This window comes from Protomyctophum bolini (genome assembly GCF_963924005.1).
Source record: "Protomyctophum bolini genome assembly, chromosome: 21".
Taxonomy (NCBI): Eukaryota; Metazoa; Chordata; class Actinopteri; order Myctophiformes; family Myctophidae; genus Protomyctophum; species Protomyctophum bolini.
The window spans coordinates 30,246,738-30,259,237 of NC_137882.1; the positions used below are offsets into that span (position 1 = coordinate 30,246,738).

At 44.0% G+C, this 12,500-nt stretch overlaps 1 protein-coding gene across 1 annotated transcript in view; it reads right to left on the reverse strand.

Moving 5' to 3' along the window:
• The window catches only part of scn5lab (sodium channel, voltage gated, type V-like, alpha b), a gene marked incomplete at both ends in the record, with an annotated part of 143,496 nt that overhangs the window by 70,080 nt on the left and 60,916 nt on the right, over positions 1-12,500 (reverse strand). Inside the window, 3 exons of the mRNA XM_080793847.1 lie at positions 5,364-5,525; positions 7,265-7,438; positions 10,884-11,122. Of these exons, the coding sequence (XP_080649973.1) occupies positions 5,364-5,525; positions 7,265-7,438; positions 10,884-11,122 (575 nt within the window). The remainder of the gene's footprint in view (positions 1-5,363; positions 5,526-7,264; positions 7,439-10,883; positions 11,123-12,500) is intronic.

Consider the following 12,500-nt stretch of genomic DNA (forward strand, 5'->3'; position numbering starts at 1 on the left):
TGGGACCCATATAGAAATGTCAGCGGGCACCAGATGCTATGTACTGTACACGTGTCGTCTCTGTATACCGTACGTAATGTTATGCGTTTTATGTCATATAACTCTGCTTTGGCAGAGAGAGAGAGAGAGAGAGAGAGAGAGAGAGAGAGAGACAGACACAGACAGAAACTGCATGTTAATTTTCTAAACGATCAATCAACGTTTTGCACGAAAAGCAAGGAGTTGGACTGATGCCGAATTAAAGCACAACAAGCCTATACACGCCTGCGCGCGGTAAAGCCACAATCCTTGAGTTTCACATTGTAGCATGCAGGGTGCAAGTACATTGGACTGTAGACACTCAAGACCCACGGGACTCCCTCCCGTAAAGGGAATCTATAACGCCCAGGGACGTGTACACGTAGACATCAAAGGGGGATTCAGCCCCTGCCCTTTTACCCGTCTGTAAAACGACTGCCCTTTCCAGGCTATACTACGGTGAAAGAAATGCAAAATGCCAGTCCTTTCCATGCACACACGGGAAGGCAGCATTCAGGAGAATTTGCTCTTATTTTCTCCGAAGTCTCCTGAACCACTTGAACACAGTATTTTTCCATATCGTATACACATCGCATCTCCACTAGCTGGGGAGTGCTGGGGTGCTGGTGGCTGCCGCCCCAAAAAATAGCTGATCTACAAACTCTCAACGCGTCACGCTGCGACGCGTTGTCAGCTTGTAGATCTGCTATTTTTGTCCAAAAGTGCTCTTTACTCACTCAATACTTATACTTACTCCACTCATGCCCTCTACTGATATTGCCAAGAGAAAACCCCATAGACAAGATTTCTCCTTCCGGCCAAAAAAATGCATTTTTATACGTGAAAAAGTGTGAGCACCTCTGACATAGCAGCAAGAGCTTTAGAGGACTATTGTTTTTTTTTAAACGGCCTCAGGTGTAGCTCAAGCACACAGAGCCCTGACATGTGAGGACTCAAATAGGCCAACTGAAAATATATAAATAAATAAACATCTGTCTGGGATGGAACAGTTTTGGGAACCAAAAACCAGGTGCAGTGGAAAAGTACTCGCATGTTTTACTTAAAACTGGGACATTTCACCACTGGAATAAACTGCCAAAATATTGTATAGCCTGCGTTATTTTGAAACTAAATAAAATATTTGTGGGTCACACCAAATATTTCTTTGGTGTGACCCACACAAAATGACAGAGATTGAGAGAAGATGGATAGTTTATTATTTAGTAAGGCTGTGGAAGTATATTCACACTATTTCTGGATGTATTAGGGAATGGAGGAAATCCACGTCAATGCAAAATAATAGTCATGGTGAAGCAAGCCCAGAACGTCTCTGTCTCCAACACTGGTAGGCTGCAGTTTTCTTTTCCTCCTCGAGTGGGGGATTTTATTTGTCGGTAACGCAAAAAAACGCAAAAAATAATCTAACGAGTTACTTTTCCCAGAAGGTGATCTTCTAACGTAACAGGATTCTTTTTTAATGTTTTTAACCTATATACCCAACGCTGACGGCCACCTACAGGGAGGTGTATGGTTTTAACTGGTCGTTCATAAATAAGCCATGCACACTCACTATACCATAGACATATAAAGGTAGACAGACGCCTCCTTCGACTCTGGGGGCGCCCGTATCTCCATAGACACAGAAAGGTAGGCGCCTCCTTTAGCTCTGGGGGGTCTGTATCTCCATAGACACAGAAAGGTAGGTGCCTCCTTTAGGCTCTGGGGGGGTCTGTATCTCCATAGACACAGAAAGCTACAGTAGACGCCTCCTTCAGCTCTGGGGCCGTCTGTATATCTCCATAGATATATAGGTTTTTATATCTACGATGCCACAGACTCACCGCCCAGTGCACTCAAAAGAACTGAGCACACATTCCCGGTACAGCATTTCCGAACTCTGTGTGCCGAGCAGGTTAAAAGTGAACAGGACATGACAGTGCTGCTTTAACATCGCTGCCATGACTCACCACCGACTGTTCCTTGTAAAGAATGTATAACTATAGAGCAGTGCACATGGTTCCCAAACTTTTTTAACCTGTGACCCGAAAGAGGAATGTAATGCATCCCCGCCGGGACCCAGACTAGTGAAAATAGAAGATCTACAAGCTTCTAATTCATTTAATTTATTATTTTATTTAGTTTCTTCATGATATTACTGTAGAAAGAAATATTGAATTTGTTTTTAAAGCATGAAAATGTTTGCTTTTTATTTAATGATTCATGATTCTTTTTTTAAATAGGCTTATAATAATAACTGAAACCGAAAATGTAAGAAACTAAAAGATAAAAATGTGTCTGTGACCCACAAATGGGACTCCTGACCCACTGTTTGGGAACCAGTGCCCTAGAACATTGGTCTGTTTTACATTAATCACAATAATCACCCCGTTTCATCTGCATCTCATTATACTGGCACTAACACTTGAATAGCAATAACTACTACTATACAATTATTGAAAACAAACACACAAAAACACACGCCACCACGAGCGCCCCCATTCTAAACTGCCAAAAGGTGGTCAATGTTCCTCAAACATTGTCCTTGTCAACGTGATTTGTATTTTGTGCCAGCTGGGACACCCTGCATACAAGATCTGTGTAAAATAAGAAAATACAATAACATACAACCCAAAGCCAATGTATATATTGTGGTTACAGCAGTTTAAACTGACCGTGACGCTATATTGACTTAATTTGAGTTAATATAGCTTATATTAGGAGCCCCTGGGACCCCTGAGGTGGGCCCCGGCCCGCAGTTTGAGAAGCAGTGCCATGGGCTGACATAGTTTCTCCAAACAGAAGCGTCCCGTTTTGCTTTCTCTGGGGGGGGGGAGGAGGAGGAGGAGGAGGAGGAGGGAGGGGGAGGACGGGGGGGTGTTGTATCTGTCTGCTGGTCTTATTAGCACACATCTGAGGAAGACATTCTGCTGACTCAGTCTGGGACACTCTGTGCTTCCTCTGTGGAGATCATATATGGCCCCAGGTCTGCCTCAAGTCTCCCACGCTAGCGCACGCACACATATGCACGCACGCACGCACGCACACACACACGCACGCACGCACGCACGCACGTCATGACTCATAAAGAAAAACACCCCGTGGTGGAAAGTAACTCCAATTGGGAAGATATACTCAGTTTTTTTTTTTTACTTGAGTTTTTCTGTGTTGCGATGAGTGTCGATTTCGTCGACCAAAACTAAGACTGTTCGTCGACTATACCTTTTTCCACCGACGAAAACTAAATGGAAACTAAATGAAAACTAAGCTATGACGACTGCAACGACGACTAAATATACTGACAATTTCGTCAACAAATAAAATGTCGGGAAGGGACTAGCGGACAAGAGATCCAGTATAAGTTCTTTTGCAATTCGTTTCATGCTGAAAATAGCCGATCTACAAGCTCACAACGCGTTGCAGCGCGACACGTTGTGAGATTGTAGATTACTTTCACTACTTATTTGAAAACGTTAGTTGATAAACATTGTAGATTTAGGTTATTGCGGACATATATTGAGCAGGGCCGCTTTAAGGGTAGTGTGAATGGTGCCGTCGCACAGGGCCTCGCGCCTCGCGGGGGCAGCGTCCCCCCTCCCTTTTTAATAGGCTTATAAATGTTAATCACTTTCCATCTCAGACCCAATATCTATAGTTTTTCTAACATGTTGATATATTTCACATTTAGTAGTAGGCCTACTTACTCGCTGACAATGCGTGTCTGTGTCCTAAAATCTAGTTTTGCATATTTCACATTAATCTCACTGGCATTGTGTGTCTGCGTCATCTATCAAGCGCACTACGTGGTGGTCAAGTGGACGGTGTGCGACTGTGTGTAGGGCGGTGTGGTGGTGGGAAAGTTGAAAGACACAAAGTCGAGTTGTAGAGAAAAAAGTTCAAAGCCTCGCTGAGAGTTTCATTTGTTAAATGCATTGCAAAAATCGCCCCAATAAGTTGCGGGGCCCTGCGTTAAAACTGCTTCAAGGAAAGCTGCTGCTTGTGAAGTTGTGAGTAACAACCGAGAAGAGTGCATTATTCTCTCTCTCTCTCTCTCTCTCTCTCTCTCTCTCTCTAATTAGCTTTATTGGCATGAATGTATTACTACAGTATTGCCAAAGCATACAATGAAATAAAAAATAACACAAAACAATATCAAACTTACAAATAGTACATTAGCTTACACAATACAATATGCAAATTATCAAAATGTACAGTATTAAAGTGTCCGTGGTGAGTGTGTGTGTTTGCATATTTTCCTACATAATGCCTCATTTGCATATTTAAAAATGTAAAATTTGTAATACAATAAATCATTGTCTTCGTGTAAGTACTCAATTGGGGAAGTTTAATGGTGATAACAATCTAATAGGTATGGTTTTGCCCACTCAATTCATAATTAACGTTTCAATTTTGGAGCTCTGGCTCATGGACTAAGAACCAAAAAGAACTGAACCGGTTCCCACTGGGAACCAACCGGTGGAAAAGAGGCCTCTCTGTTCTGGAGGTAGATTGTGTTGTCCTTTCTCTATGGCCAGACTTTGGTCACTCACTCTGTATTTGGTCAAGATCTGCCTTTGACCGAAAACAGATACTCAGACAGTTTATATTCATGTTTTAGGGCCAGATAACAATTATGTGTGTTTTGAGCTTTGGTTTGATTATAGTCCAATGTTCCAGATATGTGTATTTTTATTAGTTTACTAATTTGGTTGACTCTAATTAGTGGTTGTGAAGCAGTGCTGGTCTGAGGTTGAGGCTGGACACAGTTGTTGGGTTGTGAGTGATCAATGAGTCCCAGGACTAGTTGGCAGAAGGGACTCTTTTGGGGTTTCATATCTTTCTCTCTCCCTCCCTCTCTCTGCAGCCTCTGCTGATTAAATTGATATGACCTAGATATGTCATATATGCGCATCTGACTGGCAAGAGAATTAGTTATTTGGCAACACCTGTGTGAAATACCAATAGTATCATTTTGGGGTGTTAATTTCAATTAGTTGTACTTGTGCAAATTGAAGGCCAAAATAAACATTTTGCATTTTTCCCAGACACCTCTGAAATTGAGCACTTAGAGCTTCTCAAAATCGGTTTAACCACTTCAAGGAAACAAGTGAGACTCCCCTTCCTGTCTGCACTTGTACATGACACAGGGAATAAGTGACTGCTGCCTAAAACTTTATTTACTTTTTAATCAGCTTGAAGAGCTGATCAATGATCAGGCAGCTCAGACTTCAACACTTTATAGGCTATCTGGCTATCCTTCAAGCCAACGGGGAGACGTCCCCCTAACACACACCCACCCACGCACGCGCTCACACACGCACGCACACACGCCAGAATATTAAGCATACCTGGTAGTTCTTCCCAAACAGCTGCATGCCGACCACGGCGAAGATGAACACGATGATGGCCAGCACCAGCGTGAGGTTCCCCAGGGCTCCCATCGAGTTCCCGATGATTTTGATCAGCGTGTTGAGAGTGGGCCACGACCTCGCCAACTTAAACACTCTGAGCTGCACACACACACACGCACGCACGCACACACACGCACACGCACACGCACACACACCCACACACACACACACACACACACACACACACACACACACACACTTAAATGAGTTAAGCATAGTAACACAAACGTGTTATTGTGCTTGGGTGTTGCGCTCTGAAAGTAGCAAAAAAAAATCTAATTATATATTTGGGTCAACTAAAACTACACTAAAACTCAAACTCTTCAGATGGCTAAAATGTGACACTATATGGAAATGTGATACTAAAATGGAAGTGTTATTGAAAACCTTATGAATAAAACTAAATCTTTAACACTAATTATGCTAAGGATGTGTGGACACGTCCTGGGAATCAAAACCATGGGGTGCCTTGGACGTGTATAGGCGTCCTTAGGTCTTTTTGATTGCTTTATTTTTTTCTTTGGTTGGCCTTTCCTTCTGCAGCGTACTCCATGTGTTTCTTTGGTTGGCCTTTCCTTCTGCAGCGTACTCCATGTGTGTCTTCAGTCGGACCCACGTTTCTCCAGAACCACCACAAAAGGCTCTGGTCAGGCTCTGCCAGTGGGCCTAATGAGGCCAACTCCTTTCACCTGGGCCAGGCTCTGCCAGTGGGCCTAATGAGGCCAACTCCTTTCACCTGTGCAATTTCCAGCCTCTGCCTCAGCCAATTGAGGCTCAACCAATCAGGCTCTGCCAGTGAGCCGAATTGATTGCCAAGTACACTTTTCCCAGTCAGTTTGCAGTCTTCAGACACAGGCACATACACATATCTCCATGTGGGACACCGGCTGACAGTTAAAACGGGATTTTGTTACAGACTTCCGGAAGCATCTCGTTTGGAATATAAACGCTTCTAGAGAGACTTTAGATGTGACAGCGTGAGGAAAGAACGGAAGATTATGCCTCCCGGTTCGAACATTCGAATCAACAGTTAGTATGTACCAGTCTGAAGCATCATACCAGTCCGAAGGATAAATCTAAAGTGTGTTTGTACCAGTCTGAAGCATCATACCAGTCTGGAGGATAAATCTAAAGTGCGTTTGTACCAGTCTGAAGGATCATACCAGTCTGAAGGATAAATCTAAAGTGTGTTTGTACCAGTCTGAAGGATCATACCAGTCTGGAGGATAAATCTAAAGTGCGTTTGTACCAGTCTGAAGCATCATACCAGTCTGGAGGATAAATCTATAGTGCGTTTGTACCAGTCTGAAGCATCATACCAGTCTGGAGGATAAATCTAAAGTGCGTTTGTACCAGTCTGAAGCATCATACCAGTCTGAAGGATAAATCTAAAGTGCGTTTGTACCAGTCTGAAGGATCAAACCAGCTGAAGGATAAGTCTAAAGTGAGTTTGTACCAGTCTGAAGCATCATACCAGTCTGAAGGATAAATCTAAAGTGTGTTTGTACCAGTCTGAAGCATCATACCAGTCTGAAGGATAAATCTAAAGTGTGTTTGTACCAGTCTGAAGCATCATACCAGTCTGAAGGATAAATCTAAAGTGCGTGTTTAACCGTCTGAAGGATCATACCAGTCTGAAGGATAAGTCTAAAGTGCATGTGTACCAGTCTGAAGCATCATACCAGTCTGAAGGATAAATCTAAAGTGTGTTTGTACCAGTCTGAAGGATCATACCAGTCTGAAGGATAAGTCTAAAGTGTGTTTGTACCAGTCTGAAGCATCATACCAGTCTGAAGGATAAATCTAAAGTGCGTGTGTGACCGTCTGAAGGATCATACCAGTCTAAAGGATCTGAGCACGCTCAGTCCCTCCACGTCGCTCAGGCCCAGCTCCACCAGGCTGAGGCACACGATGACGCTGTCGAAGATGTTCCAGCCCGTCTGGAAGTAGTTGTATGGGTCCAACGCCACCAGCTTCAGCACCATCTCTGCTGTGAAGATCCCTGTGAACACCTGCTCCACCACACACACACGCACACACAAGTTGTATGGGTCCAACGCTACAAGATTCAGCACCATATCTGCTGTGAACACCTGACCAACGCACAGACATGCATGAACGCACACACACACACACACACACACACACACACACACACACACCCACCACTCTCAATGTTTAATGATAAAATTGCCAAAAAGAGGCAAGCTTGTAGCGCAGTGTGAAGTTGTATAGATCGGCTTCTATCAAAAAAAGAAAAATGGTACAAGGGTTTCTCCCCGACAACAACGGTGTAATCCAAGAATTGGTGCACAGTGTCATGTCTAGCATTTTGTCCCTGAAAGTGGAACACACACACACACACACACACACACACACACACACACACACACACACACACACTACAGTAGCTGCAGGGCGGTCGGGAGCGCTCTGCCTTCTGACAAGACTTTACCAGAGCAAAGATGACACTGCAGCTGTTGATAATGTGATGGTTACAAACGCACGCACGCACGTGCACAAGGTTACATAAGGCTCAGTGCGGAGGTGATGGTAGTAATGTGTGTTACATAAGGAGGTGATGGTAGTAATGCTGACAGCTAATAAGTCTTTGTTCAGAACAACACTCCTCTCCTCTGTGGTAAAGGCCCTTTAAAGTGACACTTAGAGAGAGTGTAGACAACATGGCTCTAGTGTTTGTTAGGTAAGAGTTTTATCATTGTTAACACTCTATAACAATTTGTAATTGTACACTGATGAATTTGCTATAGAGTATTTGTTCAGTAACGGTGTCAAATAGCTCTATATTGGGACAGTAATCATTGCTATAGAGTGTGTGTTCAGTAACAGTGTTAAATAGCTCTATATTGGGACAGTAATCATTGCTATAGAGTGTTTGTTCAGCAACAGTGTTAAATAGCTCTATATTATGACAGTAATCATTGCAGAGTGTGATGGATCATTTGAATGCATTGGTCTTTGTGAATGGAGTTTCATGTGCCCCGGCCCCATCCCAAATGATATCTTATTTTTCATATCACGCTGTCCCGCTGACTTTCATATCACTTCCCTCTCCTCCGTGTGTCTGGTTTAGCCGTGGAGCCAGTAGATAGAACTGTTTTTCCCGTTTTCCCCAGAACCTTCATTTTATCTGTCCTCTAACATGTTGTTCGACCTTGTGTCGTGTCTACGCCCGAGTCATTCTGTCTCCCTCATAGAAATGGGTTTCTTCTCCAGTTTTGGACTACATGTTAATCACTTATAGGAACTACATCTCCCACATTCATGTTTCCTGGATTTGCAGGAAGTGACATATTTTCTAGTATTGCCACGTCTCCCGGAATCACAATTTGTAAACCTCAGATCCTGCAGATGTCGCTATTATTCACTTTTGTAAACCTCTCTAACACCAGACCAGAATACTTCCTGGTGTTGTTTTGAATGCTGTACTGTTTAACGCCACTGATGTGTCGTGTTGAACGCCGGGAGAAACTTTGAACGCTGTGATGGATGTACCGTGCCTTCTCCCCATACAGTATAATTATGGAATGTATCATTTTAAAACCTATGTCGCGATTCTTTTGGGCAACATTTATATCTTGAAGTGTTAAACTATTTGTTTGATATATATATATATTTTTGTTTGAAAGTAGAAATACATCTGGGTCTTGCAGGGTTTTAACACCGTTACTGAACAAACACTATCAACGATTACTGTCACAATATGGAGCTATTTACACTGTTACTGAACAAACACTCTATAGCATTACTGTCACAATATAGAGCTAATTAAACACTAGAGTGATCTTGCAGTTAGTGTGAGTGTGTGTGTGTGTGTGTGTGTGTGTGTGTGTGTGTGTGTGTGTGTGTGTGTGTGTGTGTGTGTGTGGGGGGGGGGGGGGTCGTGACCCATGGTTGGACGCCTGGTTTGCATGCCATCATTGCCTTTTAACCGCTCCCTGCAGGGTTCTGACCCTATTAGCTGACCCCTGGGTCCTCTCCTCTCCTCTCCTCTCCTCTCCTCTCCTCTCCTCTCCTCTCCTCTCCTCTCCTCTCCTCTCCTCTCCTCTCCTCTCCTCTCCCCCTTCTTGTGTGCATGCATGCGTATGTGCGTGCGTGTGTGTGTGTGATATCAGTCACGTAGACGTGTCACATTGAGGAACTCCTGTCTCCATGAACCAAAAAAGCACACACACACACAAGCACACCCATGAGCACAGACACGTACACATGGTGACTTGAAAGGAGGAGATTCCCAGAGCCGAGTGATCAAAACACATGTGACACTGAACAGGAGAGAGAGAGAGAGAGAGAGAGAGAGAGACAGAGAGAGAGATAGAGAGAGAGAGAGAGAGAGAGAGAGAGAGAGAGAGAGAGAGAGAGACAGACCGACCGACCGACCCCTCAGGTATACCTTGTAAGGACATTCACAGACTCTTTTGAGTGTTTACGCGTGACAGAGGCTATACAATGTGACGGCCGGAGCAATGTCTTCCCAGCAGGTATACTGCTGCGGGGAAGCGCATCTTTTTTTTCCGGGACTTATTATCAGACCCGAACGTGCGCTCTCTGTGACTCACGCTCACATATACTTCCTCGGTACTTCGGGGCAGTTTTGCCCTCCCTTGAGCACATATATATACTGTACGCTCCAGAGCCGGAAAAAGGGGCGTCCATGATTTATAATGTCTATGGCGTGGGACCCCGCAGGTCAAACAACTACACAGTATGCACTTTCCCGTTTGGACTACGGCGGCCCGGCGGGGTCAAACAGAGCACGCGGCTGAGAACAGTCTTGCATCCATACTGTCTGGGTCAACGTGGCCCTCGAGTGTAAGAGACGATAATATTTAGATGATGTTGAGGTTAATTTGAGCAGACATGCCCCCCCCCCTTCCTATATAGGACAGAACCAATTGTATAACATTGTAAACTTCAAATGTCATTTTGACTGACATTGCCGTGACAAAATTGCGTGCCTTTTTCCAATTTACTTTTTTCAGTTATTTTATGCACGCGATGCACACGCATGCGCACGCACACGCGCACACGCACGCACACACACACACACACACACACACACACACACACACACACACACGGTTGTCTCTATCCCCCGTAACTGCAATGAGTGCCTGCACAACAAAGTATTTCTTTACATCACATTATACTTGTAATGTGATGTGACAAATAAAACTGATTCTGACACACGCATGCACGCATGCACTAAGGCTGCCCCCAAACATTCAAGGTTCGAATGTTCGCTCGTTAGGGTTGGCACTCGAATCTTAATTAATGGGTTTCAACCACTCGAAAATATATCTCTGCGATGATGTCAAAAAGTGCATTCCTGTCATAAGTTATGTCTTATCTCGCTCGAAAATTCCTGCCGAAGTTCGAGTCCTAAAAAAATTGGCATGCACACACGCACGCACGCACGAACACACACACACGTACCAGGTTCCCGATGGAGAGCACGTGGTTGAACTCGGGCGTCATGGGGTAGTGCTCCATGGCCATGAACAGGGTGTTGAGCACGATGCAGATGGTGATGGTCAGGTCCAGGAAGGGGTCCATGACAATGGCCTGCACCACGCGCTTCACCTCCATCCACCAGGGGGTGCACTCCCACACCAGGTAGCGCATGGCGAAGGCGTACCAGCAGGGCGGGCACTTCCGGTTGGCCTCCTCCAGCTCTGCAATCAGGCAAGACCAAAGATTGTTGTTGTTATTGTTGTTGTTGTTACCCTTATTGTAATGAAAAAAGCCCACAACATCATTAACCCATTCTGATCTGAGATCAGATTCATACGAGGTTTCCACTGGACACACACTGGTCTGATTAACCCATTCTGAACTGAGATCAGATTCTAAAAATGTCAGTCGTTCTTCGATTTTTCAAAAATGGCAGACCTACAAGCTCTTAGCGCGCCACTCGGTGGCGCGCTAAGAAGATCTGCTATTTTTCAATAGCTAAAGCACAACATGATCCAAAAAAAACGCTACCAGAGCATCAAATCTCGCACCACCCGTCTCAGTAACAGTTTCTTCCCCCAGGCAGGCAGGCTGCTGAACAGCTGACCCTGAACTGTATTATTGCACTGTATTGTCACTTCACTTGCACTTTTTGTGTTTTCGTCTTTTTCTTTGCACTATAGATGTTTGTTTTTGTCCTGTGTATATAAGACTGTGCTCTGAGCAAAATCATTTTCATTGTATTTATACTCTGTATCTAATCTATACATATGACAAATAAACCTGAACCTGCAACCTACGTATATTGTATTGTTATTCAACGCTTTGTAGATTTCTAGTAGCTATAAGTATATCAGAATTCTAACTCTTTCAGCTCCACCAGGTTGTCACCAATTTAGGCTCCCATTATATAATTTATCCCATTTAGAGTGCCAATTCTCCCATTATAACGAAAGAAATAATGTGTAATTCTATTATGCATGTAATGTGCATGTCATCACCTGTACGCCAGATTAGAGGAATTTTCAAAATATTGATGTGAAAACAAAAAAAAATTGAATTCCCAAGGGAGAGACGTGTTGACGCCCGTGGCATCCATTACATAATAGGCAATTAGACGTCTTGACGTTTTTGGCTACTAAACAGTTTTAATGAATTCAGACAGACAGCAATGGTTTAAACGGGCCCCCTGAAAATGTAGTCTGTGTGACACAGAGACTACATTTTGCCCCAGTCTGCCTTCAAAGATGAGGAACGATGCATGAATTTGACTGTCCACTTCCTGAGTGGTTAGTCATTTGCCGGTGGAAAAGGTTTGGACCATAGACTGTAAAAAAATATGGACAAAGCGTTCCCCGGGTCTAACATGAACGTAAAATGAAGCCTGCCAGTCCTTGAATTGTAAGTCGCCATCTTTCTAGATCCGTTTGGGCCCAGCTGGCCCATTGGCTGGCCCAGACAACGAGGCGGGACTTCCCCCCTTCTTCTTAGTTGGTTTTTATTTTGACTCGAGTGGGAGGGGGATCCCGTTCATAGACTGTAACGGTAGCCACGCCCCTCAGAACATGTGCGACTTTATGGCCATTTTTTTTTATAAAT